The sequence below is a fragment of the Podarcis muralis genome, chromosome 18, assembly GCF_964188315.1.
Source record: "Podarcis muralis chromosome 18, rPodMur119.hap1.1, whole genome shotgun sequence".
Taxonomy (NCBI): Eukaryota; Metazoa; Chordata; class Lepidosauria; order Squamata; family Lacertidae; genus Podarcis; species Podarcis muralis.
Window position 1 is genome coordinate 2,611,051 of NC_135672.1, and position 24,657 is coordinate 2,635,707.

Consider the following 24,657-nt stretch of genomic DNA (forward strand, 5'->3'; position numbering starts at 1 on the left):
AATTGAAATTTACCCTTTTTCCAATGTATAACTCAATAAATAAGCCCCAAGGTGTCTTCTGTTAGGCTTCACTTATTAGCTTTATTGATAAATTATCCTTTATTAGGTTTCATTTCATTTCCCTCACGTCCTTCCTCCCAGCATGCTTTGCTGCCCCTTCTTCTCAAAAACAAGGATCCTGTTTCCTGTAATTGAAATTTACCCATTTTCCAGTGTATAACTGCATGAATAAATCCCAAGATGTCTTCTGTTAGGCTTCACTTATTAGCTTTATTGATAAATTAGCCTTTATTCGGTTTCATTTCATTTCCCTCACGTCCTTCTTCCCAGCATGCTTTGCTGCCCCTTCTTCTCACAAACAAGGGTCCTGTTTCTTATCATTTTATTTTTCTCTTATTCTTCCATTTAAACTTGATGGAGGGGCAGAGCGATGGAGAGAGAGAAGGCTTTTCCTCACAGCCTTTCCCTCGCCCTTCCCAGGCTGCCCTGCGCAACCTTCTCTCTTTCTAATAAACTAAAAACAACCAATTATTATACTCATAAACCCCCATAACCCAGGAAGTCGCGAAGAGACCTCGTCCTTTTCCTCATGCCCTGGGAGGCACCTAGAACGGCTTCCCCCTTTTCCCGACCTCCAGCGGCTCCTGCGCCCTGGACAACAGAGGCCAAAATGGCGCTGGCCACCCGCCAGTTGTTTTACCTGCAATTTAGAGCTCCCAAAATGCTTTAAATGCATGTTGTGGCTGTGATATTTATAGTGCTTTTAATATTCTGTTGGGAGCCGCCCAGAGTGGCCTGGGAAACCATTATTATTATTATTATTATTATTATTATTATTATTATTATTATTATTATTTCACCGCCTTGATTGCAATGAAACCTAAAGCAGACCCATTGAAATGCAATTCTTAACTTGGTTTCGGGTTTACACCAACCATTCTTCTTTTCGCAGTTGAGACTGACCATTCACTTTCTTCTGATTGGTACCTGATTGATAAACTCACTCTTTAACGTCATCTGAATCTCTGTAACCCGACGTTAAGAAATGGCATGTAAACTAGAACTAACGAGGGGAATCCCATTTCAGACTCCATTGCCATTTTCTTTGAAGATTTATTCAGCAGGGAATCAGGTCAACGGAGAAGAGGAATCAGAGTTCTGTGGCGCAAAACTATGCCCTCGGCTCCCTGGGCTTCTGGGCTGCCACCTGCTTCACGGTGGCTTTCCTAGCCAGGAAGCTGCCTGGCTCCTTCAACGAAGCCAAGCTGATCACCTTCAGCATGCTGGTCTTCTGCAGCGTTTGGGTCTCTTTTGTGCCCACCTACCTGAGCACCAAGGGCAAGTACATGGTGGCCGTGCAGATCTTCTCTATGTTGGCCTCCAGTGCTGGGCTTCTGGGCTGCATCTTCCTTCCCAAGTGCTACATGATTGTGCTGAGGCCTGATCTGAACACAAAGGAGCACCTGACAACCAGAAATTAAGGGGACACCTGATTCTTAAAATAGTCCATGTTCCCGATGCCCAGAAGTGCATAAAGGAAACACACTTGCTCATCCATGTTGCTCCTTCTTCATCTGTGAAAGAGATTGTGTTCCTTCTTAGCCCAGGTTTTGTGTAGTCCTGTTGACATGAACCGTAAGATGGGAGGAAATGTTTTGCTACCTTGCTTTGCCAAGGACTACAATGAGTCCTGGTCTACTGCCCTTAGTTTGTAAAGTTTTATCATTTAATCATTTTTTGCTTTGAGAAGTTATATTTATCTCACAACAAGATAGGCTGGAGGGAGAGAGGAGTTAGGTCTTTGAGTGTGATTCCTTTGTCCTAACTACCTATTAACCATATCAATTCTGATATTCAACAATAGTTTCTAGTTATGTCATTTCTATTTATTGAATTTTCTCCATTTTCTACATGTATGCTGTATCATTCATAAGTACACTTCACGTCATTTCGTTCTCCTAAACTTTGTATATCAATAAACTGAGAAATTCATTTAAGACATCTTCCGTAGTCTGTTGGTCTAATTTCTGTATTGTGTAAGCTCTGCTCTCTGTTCCAAAAAGTAGCAACTGACCTTAGCCAAGCCTTGACTGGAGACCAATGGGTTTTATTACACTGGCCTGGATGTGACATGTTGTGCACTGATGTTGAGTGGATCACCAGATTACGAGTGAGCAAGCAACAAGTTTAGCATTGGAGGAAAGCAATGAGACGATGCCAGATAAGTTGTATTCCCTGCCTGCCAAACCTTTTAAGAGGAGGCATCTTATGCTCAGTCAGGAAGGAATAGGGAGAGGCCTCCGCCTCCAACTCAGGTTCCTCCCATTCACGTCCCCATTATAGAGCAAAGCCAAGATCAAAAGGGCAAGTAAAATTAATTTACAGATCAGCCACTGACAAAGCATTTATATTAATTAGTCAAGATTGCATCCTACCTAAACTTTCATCACTTCAAATTGGTGGAAACTCTCATTCTTATTACGATTCAACTTGTAGCATTCCAATGAAGGGTGCTATATAAATTTAAGCTGGGAGCAGCCTCTGGCTTGACTTATTTCATTATTCTTACTAATATTAATAAGTAATAAAGTATGAATTTGGGGGGAGGGGAATACATTACATTAGTGTCCAGTCATTGCATTTCTATAGGATACTTCATTTCAATCAATCAATCAATCAATCAATCAAATCTTTATTACAGTAGTAGACCAGCATCAGTAGAGTGGGGTACAATCATTTTCAGTCTGTAAAACGTTTCGGAAAGCGAAAAAGTATTTAACACAAAGTATATATAAAAGTCTAAAAGACGCTAAAAGAAGGGTTTGGGAGCATTAAACAGATGTGGAAGAGCATAAAAGGTTAGTATATAAAGACTATGGCCACCAATTTACAGAGCACTCTGATATGAGTGTTCATTAAATCTAGCACAGGGGTCTGCAACCTTTAAGACAAAAAGAGCCACTTGGACCCGTTTCCGAAGAAAAAACAACAACTGGGAGCCGCAAAACCATTGCGACATTTAAAACAAATATAACACTGTGAACGGCTTACCGTGCTTGACTATTTCCTGAGCGGCTACAAAACTAGCATATGTTGTGGAATTTGCAGACTTCACCCAATTCTTGAAATTATTTTTGCTCCTATCAACCTTCCTCATAAGTTCTGCAATGGCTTTTCGTCTCTCATCTCCATCTGGATATTTTTCAGCAAAGGCTGTGTGTTTATTCTGGAAATGTCTTGCAATATTTGACTTTTTGTTGTTTGCAAATTTCTCACCACATATTAAGCATACTGGTAAACCAGTCTTGTCAGTAGAGAAGGCAAATGATTCTGTCCATGTATCATTAGACATTCTGTTTTCTTCAGAAATTTTTCTTTTCTTGCCTTTATCCATGGCTGGGCTACCGGGGGTCCAAAAGAGGGACGCAACTAGAAATCAGAGGGCCCCATAGCAAAATTTGCTATGCCCAATAATCAATGCCCCAAAATGCCATAGAAAATTAATCAGGGCCCCAGTGTACCATAAATCCTAATCAGTGCCTGATGTAAATAATAATTAATAATGAGGGCCCAATGTCATCCTCGTCATTTTAAAATAACTTTTTTGACACTTTATTATTATTTTTTTGTTTGACCCCTCAGAATTACTCCTCCTCATAGAAATAAAGGTTAAATTAACAAGTTACCTTTTTTTGAGTGTGTGTTCTTCCCTCCCCTTCCAAACAGTGACCAGCTTACATGCCCCCTTTCAATGCAGCCTGCTTACAGCCCTCAACCAAAATGGCCGCTCCCGCGACTCCCACGTGCGCCCACAAAGATGGCGCCGACGGTTTCCCCTTATCGGTGCCCTTTAAAGAAATGGCCGCCGCAGCTTCAACCCACGCCTAGAGGAGGCTAGAGAGGGAGGAAAGCGGGGGGCGGGGGGGAGGAAAGCAGCGAGGACGGCGGAGAAGGACTGCCGGGAGTGGAATCCCACACACCGCGAGGGGAAGGAAGGGAGAGGGTGCGAGCTGGAACGGGGCAAAGAGGGCGGTCCGATTGGCGGGCAGGGTTGCAGGCACGCCCGGGGATTCCCCTGTTCTCGCGGGGGCAAAAGGCCAGCCCCCGCGAATGGAGTGTGGGAGGGGTTAGCTCGCAACCCCCTCTCCTCTCTAGCTCGGAAATGGCTTTGCGGAACATGCGCCTCCTCCCCTCGCCTCCGCCCCGGAGCCGCGGCAAAGGCGTTAAAGAGCCGCATGCGGCTCCGGAGCCGCGGGTTGCCGACCCCTGATCTAGCATAATAATAGTAATGAAAAGGTGTGGCAATGGAGGAGTGCAGGGAAAAGAAAACTCCTGGCACTCATTCTTTCTTGCTACAGAATGAAAAGATTTCTTTTTCCCTTGGGTGGTGTGTTCAGCGGTCACCCTCAGGGGAAACAGGTGTCCCCCCCCCTTGGAGGAAATGGACTGATCGGAACCTGGCTGTGACATCGGCTCAGAATCCCAGCCTCACTTTGCAGTTGAGGCCAACAGCCTTTGGGTGGTTTCTCTGCAAGTGAATCAGGAAAAACTCTTATTGGACACCGAGAAAGCAAAGCCTGAAGACTGACGTCTGGGGAAATGGTGAGGGGACCAGCAGGAAACTGCTAAGGGAGTTTTGAGTCCTTTTATTCTGTTGCAGTTGCAGAGAAAGGAGGGTGGGGGGTGGGGGGTTGGGGTCCGCCCCAGGTGTCATCACTGAGGGGGGTGGCAAAAGGACAGAAAGCCGTGTTTAAAATAAAAATAAAAAATGGGCTCACCAAACCTTTTAGTTGAGTCAAAAAACGCGGCTGGCACTAGGCGCCACACCGCGGGGCCTGGCACTTACCGGGGGGGGGGTGCAGAGGGCCTGATCCACGCATCTCTCCTGGGGGTGACTTGGTGGCTTGGGCCCCTGCAGGCTGGACGCTGCCTGAAACAGAAGCGTGGGGCTTGCGTCTGCCCCCTGCCTCTCCCTCAGCCGCCCTACAGCTGGGGGGGAGGCAGAGGATAGGCTCCAGAAAGCCCACAGGACCCCCCCGCGTTGAACCGGGCACCCAAGCAGCTGGCTATACCGCTGTTCTGTTGTTTGAATTATGGGTGCCTTGAGAGTGAATGTGCTGTGCTTGCTGCTAGCGACTCAATGTGGGCAGGAGAGTTTGCCTTCTGGGTTCCTGTCTCATTTTGGGATGCTCTCTTTCTCCTCTCTCCCCACCGTCAACTCTGGGGTCCTGTCTCTGCTAGCAGTCCGCCACCGAGGAGGACATTCCCAATGTCAAGGAGGACGAAGGAAAAGGCGAGGAGGAGACGACCGCAAGACGGCTGGATCTCCTCAGCCCTGACTGGGTAGGTGGCCGTGGCCTAAGTGGTGATTGGCAGAAGGGGAGGGGGGCATATCAATTGTAGGATGAGACTGTTGTTTCAGTTATGGGTGCCTTGAGTTTTAACGTTTGGTTGCGTTTTTTAATTGCTCGTTTTTTGCATCTTTTCCTTGCAGGTTCCAAGTATGTCACCATTTTCCAGTGTTTCCTCCCTGTCCTCCCTGGATTCCCTTTGGGACTCCCTCAATGAGGTACGTAGCAGACAGAGCAGGAGGGAAGCCCTGCTGAGCTGCACATGGGCAACCCTGAGGCTGGGGAGGAGGAGGAAGAGGAGGATGCTGGCTGGCTGACCGGCCAGGCCACCTTCTGGACGGTTGAGAGCAAGGGGGCAAACAGGCAGGGGGCTGCTAAGGGCAGACCATGCTTGCTGCCCCACTCCTCCTGATGGACCAGCCCCCCATGGCGCCAGGGCTGTAGGGCTTCCCTGGCTAGCGACTCAATGTAGGCAAGAGAGTTTCCCTTCTGGGTTCCTCTCTCATTTTGGGATGCTCTCTTTCTCCTCTCTCCCCACCGTCAACTCTGGGGTCCTGTCTCTGCTAGCAGTCAGCCACCGAGGAGGACATTCCCAATGTCAAGGAGGACGAAGGAAAAGGCGAGGAGGAGACGACCGCAAGACGGCTGGATCTCCTCAGCCCTGACTGGGTAGGTGGCCGTGGCCTAAGTGGTGATTGGCAGAAGGGGAGGGGGGCATATCAATTGTAGGATGAGACTGTTGTTTCAGTTATGGGTGCCTTGAGTTTTAACGTTTGGTTGCGTTTTTTAATTGCTCGTTTTTTGCATCTTTTCCTTGCAGGTTCCAAGCATGTCACCATTTTCCAGTGTTTCCTCCCTGTCCTCCCTGGATTCCCTTTGGGACTCCCTCAATGAGGTACGTAGCAGACAGAGCAGGAGGGAAGCCCTGCTGAGCTGGAGAACCCTGAGGCTGGGGAGGAGGAGGAGGAGGAGGAGGAGGAGGAGGAGGAGGAGGAGGAGGAGGAGGAAGAAGCCGGCTGGCCGGTCAGGCCACCTTCTGGACTGGTCGTGAGCAAGGGGGCAGGCAGGCAGGCAGGCAGGCAGGGGGCTGCTAAGGGTATGCTTGCTGCCCTACTTGTCCTGATGGACCAGCCCCCCATGGCGCCAGGGCTGTAGGGCTTCCCTGGCTAGCGACTCAATGTGGGTTCCTGTCTCATTCTGGGCTGCTCTCTTTCTCCCCTCTCCCCACCACCAATGCCACCACCTCTGGGGTCCTGTCTCTGCTGGCAGGCAGCCTCTGAAGTGGCTATCAAGGAGGAAGAGCCACAGGAAGTACCAGAGAGCCCCCCAGAGGAGGACAAGGAGGACAAGGAGGACAAGGAGGCCGTTTATTCGCCGTGCCCCCCACCTGGAGAACACCTGGAGGCAAGCATAATCGAGGTCAGACAAAACACACATTCATTCATGACATTTGAAAAGCTTCCCTGAACAGGGCTGTCTTCACATGTCTTCTAAAAGTCAAATAGTTGTTTATTTCTTTGACATCTGGCGGGAGGGCGTTCCACTGGGCGGGTGCCACCACCGAGAAGGCCCTCTGCCTGGTTCCCTGTAACTTCACTTATCGCAATAACTTCACTTATTTTGTATTTTTATGCTGTAAGCCGCCCTGACAGCTTCAGATGAAGGACGGCATACGGATTTAATCAATCAATTGTTTGATTGATTGATTAATGATCGCGGCATTTTCCCAGAATCTGGAGGTGAATTGTTTACTTTTCTCACAGGACTGCGAGGAAGAGAGGCCCCCAAAGACCCCCACTTGCCTGGGTTCCATCATCTCCCGGATTCGCAAGATCTTCAGAAGAGCGCTGCCGCCAGCACCACCAGTGCCACCAGAGCAACCCAGTACAAGAGGCAGCAGTGGGGCGCAGGGGGAAAGGAGGCCACTCTGCACGTGGCTCAGGCGCTGGATGCGGCAGCATCGCAGCTGTGTCCACCCTGAACCCAGATGAGGAGGAGTTGGGAAGCTTGCACCGATCCGCCCAGGGGGATTTTGCCACCCCCCCTGGGATGACACTCGGGGCGATACCCCCCCCACACCCCACCTTCCTCCGCCAGTGGTGGCAGGGGAAGTAGCACCTGGAGGCACCCGAGTCCCTAAGGGACATTTCCTTTTTGTTGTCCTTGCACAGGTCTTAATCCTTGTGGTCCAAACTGGAGAGGAGGAATAAAAGATCTGAGCCCGGAGGCAAGCGGGGCGAGAAACCCAACCCCATGTGGCCCTACGCTGGCGTCCCACACGGCCAGCCCGTCCTACAGCCCGACACCTTTTGAGATCGCGGAGCAGAACGGAGAAGACAGCGGGCAAAGGGTGGACGGCGAAGGAGAAGTGCGAGAGAACGACAGCGTCTACGGTGGCGGAGGAGAAGGAGAAGGCAGGACTGAGAGGGGAACGATCCTGGAAGGTGGCTTGAAAAGAAAGGGCAAAGACTCTCCTCCCTGAAAGACAGGGGAGTGGTTGTGGGTGGGAACCCGAGCACCGCCCAGCAGGGGGCGTTGCCCCCTGCCTCCCGCTCACCTGGCTGGCACTCACGCCCCCCCCCCCCGGTGGCCACCCAACCAGGTGCCGTGGTGGGGGCGTGTTCAGCAGCCTTTTGCTGCAGTGCCAGCCTTTCCCTGGCCTCATTCCTCATCGTCGTCCCGTCACGAGTCACCCACCCTCCACTCCCTTTTAGTTAGGGCTTAGGTCATTGGCCTTGCTATGGACCTTAGGTTGGTCGCCCTGGTTGCCTGGGGGGCCTGGTAGGAGTTTTTCCATTTGGCAATAGGCTTTTTGGTTTTTTCGCCTACCTCGTAGCAATCGTCACAACTTTTGTGGTATTGGTGGGTAGGTTAGGCATTGGAATAATGTGTTGTGGTGTGTCGAAGTGCTAGGTGTGGCCATCGCCTATGCCTTCAATTTTTAGGGGTATTCCGTTAAAGGAATCTGGCGGTCGTGTATTCTGTCCGATGCCTGCTTGGCGGGAGGCCATGGCACGACCCGCGGTGACAGCAGGGGTGAGCCTATAGTTGGATTAGCATCAACAGGTGATGAACGCCTGGTGAATAAACCCACTTGTTTCGATCCAATGCCTAAGCCAATACCTTTTCATTGCTGTAATCAATAAAGTTGTGGCCTTTTCTAGCCCATTAACCTTATATCACGTGTCCTTGTGTCTTCATTTCACTTCGTGGGGGTCGGGCCCTCGAACCACAATATGGCGTAGGAAAACTGCTAGCTCACGCTGCCCACGCCCAAAGGAGGAGGAGGAAGGAAAGGAGGAGAGCAAGCGAGCAAGAAGGGACAGCTAAAGAAAGAACTGAGAAAAGAGACAGTGAGACCTTCTGGGGGTCAAAGAAATTACAATAAGAAGGAAACTGAGAGTTTTTAGGTTGCGCTCCGCGGCAACCTGGAAGTAACAAAACGCATTATTTCCGGGTTTTGCCATTCGCACATGCGCAAACGCTCAAAATGATGTCACGCACATGCATGGAAGCAGCGAATCGCACACGTATCATTCATAAGCTCACTTCACATCATTTCATTCTCCTAAACTTTGTATATTAATAAATTGAGAAAATAATTTAAATTATCTTCCGTAGTCTGCTGGCTTAATTTCTGTATTGTGTAAACTCTGCTCCCTGTTCCAAAGAGTAGCAACTGACCTTAGCCAAGCCTTGACTGGAGTACAATGGATTTTATTGCGTTGTCCAGGATCTGACACATTGTGCACTGATGTTGAGTGGATCACCAGATTACGAGTGAGCCAGCAACAAGTTTAGCATTGGAGGAAAACAATGAGACGATGCCAGATAGTTGTATTCCCTGCCTGCCAAACCTTTTCAGAGGAGGCATCTTATGCTCAGTCAGGAAGGAAAAGCAAGAGGCCTCCTCCTCCAACTCAGGTTCCTCCTATTCAGGTCCTCCTCCTCCAACTCAGGTTCCTCCCATTCAGGTCCTCCTCCTCCAACTCAGGTTCCTCCCATTCAGGTCCTCCTCCTCCAACTCAGGTTCCTCCCATTCAGGTCCTCCTCCTCCAACTCAGGTTCCTCCCATTCAGGTCCTCCTCCTCCTACTCAGGTTCCTCCCATTCAGGTCCTCCTCCTCCTACTCAGGTTCCTCCCATTCAGGTCCTCCTCCTCCAACTCAGGTTCCTCCCATTCAGGTCCTCCTCCTCCAACTCAGGTTCCTCCCATTCAGGTCCTCCTCCTCCAACTCAGGTTCCTCCCATTCAGGTCCTCCTCCTCCTACTCAGGTTCCTCCCATTCAGGTCCTCCTCCTCCTACTCAGGTTCCTCCCATTCAGGTCCTCCTTCTCCAACTCAGGTTCCTCCCATTCAGGTCCTCCTCCTCCTACTCAGGTTCCTCCCATTCAGGTCCTCCTCCTCCAACTCAGGTTCCTCCCATTCAGGTCCTCCTCCTCCAACTCAGGTTCCTCCCATTCAGGTCCTCCTCCTCCTACTCAGGTTCCTCCCATTCAGGTCCTCCTCCTCCAACTCAGGTTCCTCCCATTCAGGTCCTCCTCCTCCTACTCAGGTTCCTCCCATTCAGGTCCTCCTCCTCCTACTCAGGTTCCTCCCATTCAGGTCCTCCTCCTCCAACTCAGGTTCCTCCCATTCAGGTCCTCCTCCTCCAACTCAGGTTCCTCCCATTCAGGCCCCCATTTATAGAGCAAAACCAAGATCAGATCGGCAAGTAAAAATAATTGACAGAACAGCCACTGATGAAGCATTTAGATTCATTAGCTAAGATTGCATCCTACTTAGACTTTCATCTCTCCAGACTAGTGGAAAGCTTACTAAACACTTATTCTTATAGCAGTTCAACCTGTAGCAATCCAATGAAAGCTCCTATATAAATTTAATAATTAAAGGTCCAGAGAAAGCTGACTGGGTTATTTATGTATGCAACCACAGCAGCTAGAACTTTATTTGCACAGAAGTGGAAAGAGGGAGGATTGGCTTATGAAACTGGGGGAATCTGCTGAAATGGTGGAATTACCTGCTAAACTAAGAGGACATGAGGATGAATCTTTTCAGGAAGAATGGAGACCATTGATATCTTATTTGTCAAACTATCATCCATACATGAAGTCAAAGGCAGGATTTGAAATATAAGCAGCGGATGACTGAAATACGACATTGGGGCTTTGATAATAAAAACATGTTTTTTAAAACATCTGATAAAAAGAAGTAATAAAAACAAACATAGAGAATGGGGGGTGGGGAGTCAAGAAGAAATTGTGTGGGGTTTTTTGTTTTAAACTGTATGCGAAGACAAGTGATTGGAATATCTGTGGAGACTTAATAATATATATTTTTTTAATGTAGTAAAGAAAGCATTCACCCAGATTCTTAGTAAGTTGAGGTAATTTGATTCTGTTTTATTATTTTAACTTTTGGAAGGCCGCCTCCTCCAACTCAGTTTCCTCCCATTCAGGTCCTCCTCCTACTACTCAGGTTCCTCCCATTCAGGTCCTCCTCCTCCAACTCAGGTTCCTCCCATTCAGGTCCTCCTCCTCCAACTCAGGTTCCTCCCATTCAGGTCCTCCTCCTCCAACTCAGGTTCCTCCCATTCAGGTCCTCCTCCTCCTACTCAGGTTCCTCCCATTCAGGTCCTCCTCCTCCAACTCAGGTTCCTCCCATTCAGGTCCTCCTCCTCCAACTCAGGTTCCTCCCATTCAGGTCCTCCTCCTCCTACTCAGGTTCCTCCCATTCAGGTCCTCCTCCTCCTACTCAGGTTCCTCCCATTCAGGTCCTCCTCCTCCAACTCAGGTTCCTCCCATTCAGGTCCTCCTCCTCCAACTCAGGTTCCTCCCATTCAGGTCCTCCTCCTCCTACTCAGGTTCCTCCCATTCAGGTCCTCCTCCTCCTACTCAGGTTCCTCCCATTCAGGTCCTCCTCCTCCTCCTCCTCCTCCTCCTCAGGTTCCTCCCATTCAGGTCCTCCTCCTCCTCCTCCTGAATCTGGTCAGGGATCAAACGGATGCTCGCAATTACTACCGGCCTGGACACTTTTTCATCAGTGGGATCATCTCTCCAAAACGCTTTGTTGAGGAAACGCCATACAACTTTTCTCAGACACCCTTCGCCAGGACTGAAGTGTATGCACTTATATGCAGATGGTTTCATGGTCCTCCACTCCTTATAATGGTTCCTGTTTATCAAGGAAATAGCCCCTTTCTCAGGGCTGGGGAGCCAAGGGCTGGTGTTGCAGGACTACCCTGCCCTGACCATTGGGCTTGCTGTTGGAGGAGCTGGGAGCTGGGGAGGGGTGTCTAGTAAAAGATTCTAGTAAAGGGAGGTGTGCTCATTCGTGTAGTTTCTGATCCAGAATATGGACAAAATTATAATTTTACCACACAGTCAAACCTGCAAGCCACCAGGCCCCATATGTAAGTAAAAGGGGACTGAGGTATTTGGTGCTTCTCTTCTGTCAATAAAATGGTCTCTTACCTACCTATAGTCTAGCCCCTTGGAAGAAGCCAAAGACCACTGCAAGAAAAGCAGCCTTTGCAGCAACTTCCCAGTATATCACAATTTTTGAGGGGCGCCTTCATTTCTTACTCATAAAACCACAGTAGAATAGAATCATAGAGTGGTAGAGATGGAAGGGACCCAGAGGAATCTCACCTGAAGCATCCATGACACATGGTCACCTTCGGAGGGAGTCCGTTCCACTGTTGAACAGCTCTGTGTGCTTCAAAGGTGCTGTAATGGAGCAGAGATTTCCAAATTCTTCCTCTATGCTAGACAGGAAAAGATTTGATGTCAATGCAGAAGGATGGAAAAACAAAGAAACAAACAAATATTAATCTTTGTGGATCATATAATGTCCCCACCCCCATTCATACGAATGCCAGTTGCACTCTGTTTAAAGGGTTCATTTATTGCAGGGAGGCACCTAGGTTCTACTGGCACATGTTGTCTTTCCTGTTCACCATTCAAGAGATCAACCAGGATCTCAGGCTCTTACCCAACATCACCCTGGGCTACAACATCTATGAGAACTATTTTGATGCAAGGATGACTTCGGACGCCATGCTAGAGCTGCTTGCAGGCAGTGGATGCAATATTCCCAATTATCACTGTGGAGAACAGAATCAGCTGCTGGCTGTTCTTGAAAGAAGCAACACTTTCATCTCAAGAGTGATTTCAGCCTTGTCAGGCATCTACAAAATCCCACAGGTAAGTAGTGGGAGAGCATGGAAGCACAGAGAATTCCAACTGTGTAAAATTCTATTTTCTCTTGGGAGGGGTCAAGTGAGGATATTTTTCAAAATGGGAAAATCCTGAGCTATGGATTCAACATCCCTTTTTCAAAACTGAGCCTTTACCAACTTGACACCTCCAGATGTTTCCGACTAAAACTCCCATCAGCCTCAGCCAGCAGAGATTTAGATATCAGGCATTTCAGATGATTAAATACCCATTATGCTGAAAGTAAAATAAATTGCTGATCTTTTGCTTTCCTTGCTAGATCAGTTATGGCTTCACTTCCCAGGTTCTCGAAGGTAAAACCCTGTTCCCTTTTGTCTACCGGATGACTCCCAAAGAGGAAAGTCAGTACCAGGGGATTGTTGAATTGCTCCTGCATTTTGGATGGACGTGGATTGGCCTCTTCACTCCAGACAATGACAGTGGAGAAAGATTTGTGAGCGCTGTGAAACCTCTGCTGCTCAGCAAAGGGATCTGCATTGCTTTATCAAAAAGAGTACCAGAAAATGATCCAGGTCAATTTATCAGGCCTGGGGAACCTTTTTTCCTATGGAGACAAGTTGGGGTATTTGTTTCCTATATAACCAATGCACTAGGTATCATAATACTCCTGTCAATAAACATGGTATATGAGAAGGAAATAGGGGCAAAAGTCTGGATCACAACATCTTTGCTAGAAATCAGAAATGGCTTTTACATCCCTCCAAATTTATTCCAGCACCTCCATGGTTCTCTGTCCTTTGCAATTCAGACCGGAATAAGGAGCAGCAAAGGTGACAAATTGCAGTTCAATCTTAGGGATTATTTCAATCAAGCATTTCAGTGTTCATATTCAAAGCATTTGTTGTCCGTGAAAGGCAGGATAAGATGCAAAGAGGAGGAGAAACTGGAGCCATTATCCCAAGGGGTGCATGAGAGAGCCCTGTCTCTAGACAGCTATGGCACTTACATCCATGTTCAAGCTGTGGCTCAGGCCTTGCATGCTTCGCTTTCCTCGAGATCCCAGAGGAGGCTGATGGTGGAGGAAGGAGAGCAATGGGGACCCCAAAGGCTACAGCCGTGGCAGGTATTTCCTTCCCCTTTTTGCAAACTGCACTCCACACAGATGCTGATCTTGACTGGGGATAGACCTGCAACATATCATAATTACTATTAGTATTAGTAATAGTAGCAGACCGCCCAACATTTCTCTGATGAAAATAGGGACATACCATTCCATAATGAAAATTTTACTGTTGATACCTAGGGCTTTTTTACTGGGGGGTCGGGACTCACTCAAACTCAGTTCTGGCACCTCTCAGGCGGGTACCATTGCCATTCTCAGAGGGAGGTGTTCATGGTGATTTCCGGCACCCTTTTTGCTAGAAATATATCACTGTTTATACCCCACACATCTTTTTGGCTTGCCTCAGCACTCTGGGCAGCTCCCAAAATAAAGAAATTCATACTAAAATATAAAACATATTAAAATTCCCAATACAGGATTGGACGGCTTGTGGGTTGGATAACTCCACATCTGCCAACTTTTCTCCAATGAAGAAAAGGAAAAGTGGGGAATTTCGGGATCAAATGAAAAACTGACTCTAATCCAGGGACATCCCTGGAAAATTGGGGCACTTGCAGGGTCTGTAGTAATAAAAATGGCTGAATAGGTATTCCAGTCTACATGAGATACACCCAGGCCCCAAATCATAAGAGGCTGAAGTGAGTAGGACTGAGATATCCATCTTGGCTTCCAGGTTTCTCAGTGCTGGTGCTTTCCCCTGTCATTCCAGCTTCACCCTTTCTTGAGAGAAATCCAGTGTTTGAATACTTCCAGAGGCAGGCTGTGCTTGGATGAGAACTGGGAGCTGCCAGCAGACTTTGATATTGTGAACTGGGTGATCTCTCCCAATAAGTCTTGTGTCGTTATTGGGAATATAAGGAGAGAGACGTCTGCTAGCATAAAGTTCACCATTAACCCAGAAGCCATTGAGTGGCCCAAGAAATTCAACAAGGTAGGGGGAATCACAGAGAGGGGAGGCTAGGAGATCCTGAATATGCTTTTCCTTGAACAACTGCTGCAAAATGACTATATCAGGTTGACCAATGATGTATTGACCGTCCAATAACAGCTGCAACGGCCACTCCTTCTTTCCACAGCAGCTGAGATAGGTGGGAAATTTGGGATGCTCACAGAAAGCATAGAGCCCAGAGGTCCTCAGAGAAGACACCATTCACAGTTGTTGGTGAAAGATGATAATTTAAAAAAACAACAACCCTATTGTAATATAAGGTTAACGTTAAGAAATGGCATGTAAACTAGAAATAACTAGGGAAATAGATCAGCGACAAGAGGAAACCTTGCATCCCTCAAGAACAGAGTGAGGGAAACCAATATTTGGAAAAGTCATTTTAAATTTATCTAAATTAGTGGTTGAGAGATTATCAGAATCCTGAAAATTGGGGAAATCACATTTCAGACTCCATTGCTATCTTCTTTGAAGCTTTTTTAAGCAGGGAAGCAGGTAAACGGAGAAGAGGAATCAGAGTTCTGTGGCGCAAACCTCAGTTGTCCTGAACGAAGAACAAGATATTCTGGTCACCCCAATGGTCAGTGGGGGGTTGAAAGGACCCTGATGAGGGGTCAAAGGCTGCAGTCCAGAGATCAGTTTCAATTTACCCTATGAGTGAATTACATACCCACAAATACTCCTAACTGTTCCTCTTTGTTGCACCTTCTTGTCTTTCTGGTTAGGCCGTACCTCGTTCCAGGTGTACAGAAAGATGTCGACCTGGATATGCCAAGGTGGTTCTGGAAGGAAAGCCCGTTTGCTGCTATGCTTGTGCTCGGTGTGCGGAAGGGACCTTCTCCGCCCAGGAAGGTGGGTGACTCCAAGGGGAAGGTATTTGTCAGGGAACTGCCATCGGAGCCAGAGCGAGAGGGAGGGCTCCAGAGGGATTCTGGAGAGCGTCCCGGGAGGGAGAGAAGCAGCCCATCTTCTGGGGAAGGAAATCAGCGTAGCACCAGTGGAGAAGGGGGGCAGATTGGGGAATCGGCGAGGTGGCTCCATGACTCCTCGCCAGAGACCTGCAGGGAGAGCATGGGTCCTCCGCTGCCAACACCCTCCCTGCGCAGAAGGCTTCCGCGCAGGGAGAGTAGGCGGAGACTAGGTGTCAAAGAGCTTCTTTGCTGGAAGAAGTTCAAGAAACGCCCACTGACGGATTCTGCCAGCGATTGAGACAGCCACAGGTGAGTGGCTCTCCGGACAGAAAGGGTTCACTCAGACAACTCAGCAAGGTGTGGCGCCGATTTATGCACGAGCAACCCCTAGAACCATTACAGTACATTACAGTCTTTCCCACACTCTGTGGCATGTTCTTCCTGCGCCTTCCCACGCTTGCCTCCTCTCCTGGACTGGCTGCCATGGAAACTCGCTGACTGCCATGGGAAGCGACCTTGGAAACTTCCTGCCCAGCCTCTCTGGCTCTCTGGGGGCAGGAGCGACACAGATGATCTGGAGAATCGCAAACAAAACACAGACGAGTGGGAAAATACTGGGGTAAGCTCCCTGCTGGCATAGCTTCCGGGTCTCGATGCCAGCCCCGCCCCCTCTGAAACGGCATTCCTGCTCGTCACACACAGTGGAAAACTTTCCAAACTTGCTTTTGGGCTGCTCTGCCCCCCCCCCCCCGACTCTGCCAACAGCACTCCGTGAGGCTGTAAAATCAGGGCTTCCGGGGCTTTTGGCTGAGCTCTCGGCTTCCTTCTGCTCCTGGCCTCCTGCTGAGCTTTCACACAAACGCCTCAGCACTTTCCAGGCATCATAGGCCGACTCAATGCCCTCCAAATGAGGCAGCAGCGTAGGGTGTACGCTTGCTTTCAACATGCAGATCTCAGCTTTCACAGCTTTCTCTCTCTGCTCTCTGTCCACCAGTGCTGCATCTCCAGCAGCAGCTGGCTCTTTCTGGGCTATGCTCCAAAGCCCTGTGGCCAAAAACCACCCTCTCACTTTTCTAACCCAGGTATTCCACGACTGGGTAGTGAGCTTTTCGAACGGTACTTCGAACGCCTCCTGGCCATCTGCCATCTTCTCTCCCGGGGTCCAGCGTACTCACGTAACCAGCAGCAGCTCTGCAGCACCCGGTTCAGCAGATCAGCTTCTCCCAGCGAGCTCCTCTGCCTTTCTCAACTTTAGGCAGGACTCCAAGCTGGCTCCAGCGTCCCTTCAGCTGGCTTCAACACACACCGGCACGTCTTGGCAACAGCTTCAAAGCGTTTTCTGACCGTCCATAACCTATGGAAATATGTAGCTCTTGGCTGGAGTCCACACGCTTCCTCTGCGCGCTCCCCTCAGCTCTCCCGTCAGCTACCTGTAGCAGAGTGTACGCAGCGTAGAAACTGTTGCTGTGTGTGTGTAATAAATCAAGCTGCACTCAAGCGTTCTTGCTTATCTCTTTCCAGTCTTTAATCGTGTAGAAAAACAACTCATAACTCTCCTGGTGATCGAGCGCTCATCTTGCGCGTCTCTCCGCTAGGACAAACCGGAACAACACTGAGACAAAGAAACACTCCCCTCTGTGCACTAAGCCACGCCTCAGAATGTGAGACGTCACTCAGAACTTCTTAACCCTGTAAGTTCTGATTCTCCCCACATTTACCACCCTATGTCTGAGGATCATAGAGCAGTTTACAGTATAAAAACATATATAACACTATAACAAAGAAACCAGTAAGTCCTCCCTCCCACAAACATCTAAAATCAGCCTGGTTCTAGGGAAATGCTTTTGCTTGGCTTCTAAAGATATGTAATGAAGGGGCCAGGTGAGCCTCCCTGGGGAGAGCATCCCACAAATGGGGAGCCACCACTGAAAAAGGCCCTGTTCTCGTGTTGCCACAAAGAAAGGCCTCAGAGGATGATCTCAGGGTCTGGGTAAGTTCATATGGGGAGAGGTGACCCTTGAGCTGCCTTCTTGACTGTTGGACCCCCTCTTGGTCTCTGTCACTCCATCCCCTGGAGCCTGACTTCACCTGCAGGGGAAGCCCCTGACTCCCTGAGGATTTGAGGTCCATCGGCTCCCCTCACCTGGCTTAGCTGGCCAGTCGAAGCCGTTCCTGGGATTGCGGCTGCTGTCACATGCCAGCAGCATCTAGGAGCCACAGGTGAGAGCTGAGTGCACACAGCTTATAGCCCTAAAATCAGCAGCAACACCCAAATGGAGGGAGTGGTAGCCAACTGGGTGGAAAACTTGCCCCGGTTTGGCTTTTGGAGTCTGCCAGCCACTCCTGGGAAGGGGAGACACCTTTTGAAATTATGGACTGTCTTCATAGAATCAGAGTTGGAAGGAACCCTGAGGACTGTTTTGTCCAGGCACCCCCAAACTCGACCCTCCAGATGTTTTGGGACTACAATTCCCATCATCCCTGACCACTGGTCCTGTTAGCTAGGGATGATGGGAGTTGTAGTCCCAAAACATCTGGAGGGCCGAGTTTGGGGGTGCCCGATTTAGTCCAACCCCCTGCAAGGCAGAATATGCAGCTGTCCCACACGGGGATGGAGCCTGCAGCCTTGGCAATTATCAGTGCCATGCTCCAACCGACTGAGCTATCCAGGCTCCTCTTGTTGCAAAGATATTTTTATTTCATTTTGTGATGCATATGAAACAGAACAATGAACGACAATGGAAAGGTGAAAAAGAAAAGTATCTGACAGACACTCAGAATGAGCACAGTAGCACATGGGTTAGAATGACAAAAGTCCAAGTGAAAGTCTAGTTCCAGATTTGCCAGACTTGTGAAAAGAGTCGTCTTGAAAACGATTGTCCCATTGTACATAGAATCACAGGATTGTAGAGTTGGAAGGGGTCCCAGGGGTCATCTAGTCCAACCCACTGCAGTGCAGATGGCCATGTGACAAAGGGATGCCAAACCGCATAAAAAGCACCTGGAGGTTCTAGTCCTCAATGAAATCTCAAATTTCCTCCATTTTCCAGAGTGAGTGGCACTAAGCCTCCAGGTGTAAGATTTTGGGATGTTTCCCACTGAGTTGCAATTACTATTTGAGCTACCAAGATCGTATGTAAGACCAGTTCTTTGGGCATTATGTCTACATTGGTATCATCAAAAGCATTAATTCGGATAACAAACAATTGTTTCTTTAGTAATATTTATCATCTCAGTCAAAATAAAATTCAATTTTTTAATTTTTACAACTTGCATTTCCGCCGTAAGTAAAATTATGGGATGTCCTCGAGTTGCAAACCAGGGCAAAGAGACACTTCCATTTCAGAAGCAACGCAGAACAACTGCAGAATTGGATTTGTGAGGTTTTGGCTGTTGTGAAAAAGGCACAAAATAATAATAAAAAAACAGTCACATGAGGACTTCCAGAGTCAAAGCTTCACCCCACGGACATCAAGCTGGTAGACAATCACCCGTCCGAAGAAATCCGTGCTGTTTTCAAAGGTGATCTTGAGTTTGTTGAGAGGAGTTTCCTCCAGGGAGAAATGGTAGAGGGAAGAACAGTTAAGGAAAACGAAATTCTGGACTCCATCCCCAACCCCCGCACGGCCCAGTTGTGGTGCCAAATACAGCAGTTCTTTCCAAGAATATCAGGACAAAAGGAATGAGGAGATGGAAGGGGAACCAAAACAGTTTTATTCACAAAGAAACAGCAGGCGTGCAAAGCATAACATAAAACATACCCGTCAGGGGCTACCCAATCTCCCCTTCAGGAGCCCAGCATCAGGTCCTTTGATCTGGGAAGAAGCTCTCCGGGCCCCTCCCACCTGAGGCTTACCTGGCATGACTCATGAGGAGCCCAGGACCCTGAGATGGAACTAATACGGAGCGGCTGAGAGTCTCCCACTACCTGCAGCCAGGCATCCAGCCAGCACTTGCAACACAGAAGAACCCAAGAAACTCCCGACAGGTGTGTGAAACACGAGAATCAAACGGGGGATGTTAAAGGGAAAGGGACATGCCACCTAACTCCTTGAAATACAATTGTCTTCCGCATTTCCACTACACCAGTGAACTGGGAGGGAAGGGAAAAAAGGATATTTGCAGAGAATTTGTATCCTCAGGGTAGAATTCCGCCACCGGGGAAAGATCGCCTCCGTTCTGGCAGCCTAGGAGAAATTTGAAAGGAGATGCAGAAAGGGCAATACTTAACGGGGGGGGGGGGGGGAGACAGGGTTCTTTGATTGAGGCACGGCGGGTGGTGGGGTTCTGGAGTCGTGTTTTGTGTATTGCAGATTCCACTTCCTTGCCATGTCCCTCGGCCAACGAAAACTGATAAATGAATGGAAGAAGGACCTACTTGCCTGACGCTGATACATAAACCTTGCATGCACACTATGTGAAAAAATGAAAGTTTACCATGTCCCCCAACCTCATACTGTCCACAGCAGAGCTTTCCAAACTTTCCATGTTGGTGACACACTTTTTAGACATGCACTGTTTCGCAACACAGCCATTCAGCTTTACTAGCAAGCCACGAAGGAGTCTTGCAACTGCTGCCTCTGCCGCTGTCCTTACCTTGCACAACACACTTCCGGCTTGCAAATCCCCCCTGAAATTGGATCTGGACCTGGGACGCCCGGACGGCCTGCGGAAATTCCAGCGTCAACCACTGGGTGGCACCCTAAGACCAACAGCAGAAACCAACAGCAGCTGTCAATCAGGGACAAACCTTTTAGCTCAAGGAGAGGAATTAAAAACCCAAAATTGCAATTTTTTAATTTCCACACCCTCCCCCAGGCAATGCAAAAAATACTTCAAGGAGCCCTTCCCTGGGGAAACGAGGAGTTCAGAGCTTTATCAACATGTGACCCTAAACTCTGGACCAGGCATAGGCAAACTCCGGCCCTCCAGATGTTTGGGACTACAATTCCCATCAAAATTAATATTGGTATTATTTTGCCAGCACTGCAGTTTTTTCTCTTGCATCTCACCTGATCTGAGTTCCAGCAAGTCTCCTCATTCCCATCAAACATAAACTTCTTCCCAAACTGCTTCACGTCTCGGTTGAGCACGGAGCTGACCCTGCAAAAATGCACAAAAGCACTGCAGACGGGCTTTCTCAGAAGCCATTAGGAGTTGGGAGGGACCCCACAAGGTCATCAAGCCCAACCCGCTTAGGAGGAGGGAGAAGCGGGGGGAGGAAAGAGAAAACTACGCATGCTTATGATTTTTAAAATAAAAAATCTATCCCATAAGCCACCTCAAACACATCTGGAAGGAAAATGGGATGAAAAGATATACTAAACAAGACATTTTAAAAGTTTATTTATTAGTACATTAGCATCTAAACTTTCCTTCACAGAGTTCAAGGTGGCACACGAGGTTCCGCTCCCATTTTTCTATCTTTACAACAACCCTGTGAGGCAGGTCAAGGTGACTGTGACTGGCTCACAAGGCCACCCAGTGAACTTCATGGCTGAGTAGAGGGTGAGAGATTTGAACCCAGGCCTTGCAGGGACTTGAACCCTGGAACTTCAACCCATGACCCCAAGATTAAGAATCCCATGCTTTACTGAGCGATCTGAAGCCGAACTATAGAAATTACTATCACTATCATGTTGCTATTACTGACAATTACTTTTGCTACAATGATCATTCCTACCTACATTCAGTTCTTTAATTTGCATCTTCAGCGGACAGCAAAAAAATCTCTCACCTGCTCACTGTCCCGGAGCAAATCAAGGATGTCGCTGCCATCGTGACACCAGCCAGTTGGCAACCCAAGTGCAGGAATGTACAGGCCGAGATGCAGGCAGAAACCCAACAGGTGTGTGCCTACGTTCTTCCAACCACAGCTACCTGGTTAAAGGAGGACCAAGATGGAACGGGATGGAATTAAGTTAATCATTTTGGGAATGAAACCGCCAACCTCCGACTCCCAGAGACCAGTTTGTCCAATGGTCAGTGATAATGGTGGCTTCTGGAGTCCCTGCAGGTATTTGCAATCCCTGATCAAAGAAGAGGCAGGGGAGAGAGGGGGGGCTGCCCACCAGATGATGCTTTTATTTGGAAGAGAACTTCCCACCTGAGAGCAGCATATAAAGGGACCCCTGACCATTAGGTCCAGTCGTGTCCAACTCTGGAGTTGCGGCGCTCATCTCGCTTTATTGGCCAAGGGAGCCGGCATACAGCTTCCGGGTCATGTGGCCAGAATGACTAAGCCGCTTCTGGCAAACCAGAGCAGCGCATGGAAACGCCGTTTACCTTTCCGTCGGAGCGGTACCTATTTATCTACTTGCACTTTGACATGCTTTCGAACTGCTAGGTTGGCAGGAGCAGGGACCGAGCAATGGGAGCTCACCCCGTCGCGGGGATTCGAACTACCAATCTTCTGATCGGCAAGTCCTAGGCTCTGTGGTTTAACCCGCAGCGCCACCAGCGTCCCTAGAGCAGCATATAAATCATGTTAAATAAAAACAAAAACTCATATTTCTCTTTTTCCTTGTCCCCACTGGCTGACTAAACCAGGTGACAGGCTCAGAAAGATTGAGCGGAGGGGGTCCAACGGTCAAGAAGCCCTTGTAGAGTGAAGTGAGGGGCCAGTGGGGCTTGTCCACCTGGGAAGAGAGTCCATCAGGGAGAAGGAAGACTCTGATCCTAAACCTCCACTGCCTTATAGGACATCTTTGGGAGAGAAAAGGCTCAGGAGTAAACCCAAGACAAATTCAGAGAGGAGTCCCTAAGGCAGTTGGATGGCTCCTTGTCCGCCTCCTTCCGGCAACTCCTGCAGCCCAGCTGGTGCCCAACGTCTTGCTCTTAATTCCTTTTGGACCACATCCGGACCTCCAGAAACACGGCCCAGGCGTGCGCCCCAAGGAGGTCACTTTGGTGCTGTTCACGCCGTGGTTTGGCTTCACCCCCAGAGGCGCACTCCATTGTCTCTTGAGAGAGACAGATGCCAAAAACATGTCCCCTTTTGCAATCTGTGCCTCTTTCCCAGCTCCTTAGCACCAGCACTGTCCAGACCAGCGTTTCCCAAACTTGGGTCTCAGGATGGTTTTTTTGCACTACAATTCCCATCATCCCTGACCACTGGTCCTGCTAGCTAGGGGTGATGGGAGTTGTAGTTCCAAAACAGCTGGAGACCCAATTTGGGAAACCCTGGTTGAGAGCATCTGCTCTCCATACAGACAATACTGAACTAGTTGGATCAGCAATAAGGCAGGTTCCCGTATTTCATTTCACTTTTAATTTGTATACCCCCTTTCTGAACAGGAAAGGTGGGGTATAAAGAAAAATCTATTATTTATTATTATTCTATATTGCAGTTTACAGCAACAAAATACCGTATACCACAAAGAACACATGCCTTATGTAATCTGATCCAGTACAAAAGTTGTAATAAAGCGTAACTTTAAAATACGACTTATATCAAATAACGTAATGTTCAATAATTGATTAGAATATAATAGTACCCAATAAAATTTACCCTCAAAACATCAGCAAATGATAATTAAATAGAAATTCACTGAAGAATTGCAATAAACAATTAATAAACTATGATCAATAAAAATAACTGCAAGTCACATGAGTAAAATACCGTGATACATACAAAACCATGTAATAGGATCAAATTGAGAAACAAAGCCACACAACTTCTGAAACTGTCCCCCCCCCGTAAACTTCTCTTCGTAAACGTCGCTTCAAAACTAGACCCGCACACGCAAACCTGTGGTTAATGGGGTTTACCCCCAGGAAAGCAAACCCAGGGGGCCAAGACTAGAGACCCCTCGTTTTTGCCACCTCTCCTCAATCTAGCAGCCTTTCTCAACCTGTGGGTCCCCAGATGTTGTTGAACTATAACTCCCATCATCCCTAGCTAGCAAGGCCAGAGCTCAGGGATGATGGGAGTTGTAGTCCAACAACATCTGGGGACCCACAGCTTGAGAACCGCTGAGAGGGGTTGCCAACGTACCAGGAAAAACGCACAAAAACAAGCACACGCCCTGGATCTGTTCCTGTGGCCTATTTAATTAACAGCCACTTAATTTGCAGGAATCTTAATTTCCAGATCCTCCGCGCGCTGCCCGGTTTGCAGCGGAGAAAAAGGCCAGGCGGAGGAGCAGAGGGTAAAGCAGACATTGGCAACCTTCCTCCCCTGTACCAACCTGCGAAAGATTTGGGAGAGGAGCTGTCGGTGCCGGGATCTAAGAAGCCACCCGCGCCGCTTCTTGCAAATATAATCTCTGCGGCATATCTCTGTTCTTCGTCTCTGTCTGAGAGGCAGAAGAAGCGCAACTGGGATTGAAAAGCCACTGGAAGAAAACAGGAGGAACTTGCTCTCTGGCTCCACGTGCTTCCTGCTTCCTGCGCCCGGGGGCGAGTCTTAAAGGGACCAGTTTGCAAGCTCAGTTCAAAACGGAAAAATAAAGAAATATCCACGTTGGACCTAATCTCAACTCGGCCACTAGGTGGCGGTAGAAGAGCGCGGCTCTAAAGGAAGGCGGCGAAGCGGGTTGGGGTTTTCCCCATTGATAAAAATAAAAATTGGAGGTCTTGATTCTGGGGGTTCCTTCTTACGGAGGGTGCTGGGGTTCTACAGACCGACCCTGCGAGGCGCCTGCTGGTGTTCACAAGCGGGTCTATGAGATGCACCTGGCTTGAGAGCAGTACATGTGAAAAGGATCTAGGAGTCTTGGTTGACCACAAACTTGACATGAGCCAACAGTGTGACGCGGCAGCTAAAAAAGCCAATGCAATTCTGGGCCTCATCAATAGGAGTATAGCATCTAGATCAAGGGAAGTAATAGTGCCACTGTATTCTGCTCTGGTCAGACCTCACCTGGAGTACTGTGTCCAGTTCTGGGCACCACAGTTCAAGAAGGACACTGACAAACTGGAACGTGTCCAGAGGAGGGCAACCAAAATGGTCAAAGGCCTGGAAACGATGCTTTATGAGGAATGGCTAAGGGAGCTGGGCATGTTTAGCCTGGAGAAGAGGAGGTTAAGGGGTGATATGATAGCCATGTTCAAATATATAAAAGGATGTCACATAGAGTAGGGAGAAAGGTTGTTTTCTGCTGCTCCAGAGAAGCGGACACGGAGCAATGGATCCAAACTACAAGAAA

General features: G+C 48.5%; 1 protein-coding gene and 1 long non-coding RNA gene across 2 annotated transcripts; one reads left to right on the forward strand and one right to left on the reverse strand.

Annotated features, from left to right (window-relative positions):
- Positions 1–15,665: 15,665 nt before the first annotated feature.
- LOC144326062 (uncharacterized) lies at positions 15,666–17,005 on the forward strand. The gene is made up of 2 exons (XR_013391214.1): positions 15,666–16,127; positions 16,591–17,005. It is a non-coding gene; the product is annotated as an uncharacterized LOC144326062 (long non-coding RNA).
- A 1,745-nt stretch (positions 17,006–18,750) lies between these two features.
- Positions 18,751–23,853, reverse strand: NR2C2AP (nuclear receptor 2C2 associated protein). The gene is made up of 6 exons (XM_028713921.2): positions 23,698–23,853; positions 21,246–21,388; positions 20,521–20,611; positions 20,105–20,210; positions 19,628–19,695; positions 18,751–19,074 (listed from the first exon to the last, which is right to left on the reverse strand). The coding sequence occupies exons 2-6, from the start codon at positions 21,284–21,286 to the stop codon at positions 18,958–18,960; spliced, it is 423 nt and encodes a 140-aa protein (XP_028569754.2). The 5' UTR covers positions 21,287–21,388; positions 23,698–23,853; the 3' UTR covers positions 18,751–18,957.
- Positions 23,854–24,657: the final 804 nt, after the last annotated feature.

Bases quoted from the DNA above. Each gene is read 5' to 3' on its own strand.
- NR2C2AP (XM_028713921.2), bottom strand. From the start codon at position 21,286: ATGGCAGCGACATCCTTGATTTGCTCCGGGACAGTGAGCAG. The intron at 20,612-21,245 runs GTGAGAGATTTT...GCATTTTTGCAG, and splicing joins TGCTCCGGGACAGTGAGCAG to GGTCAGCTCCGTGCTCAACC. The intron at 19,075-19,627 runs ATATCCTTTTTT...TCTTCCCTCTAC, and splicing joins AGGATACAAATTCTCTGCAA to CATTTCTCCCTGGAGGAAAC.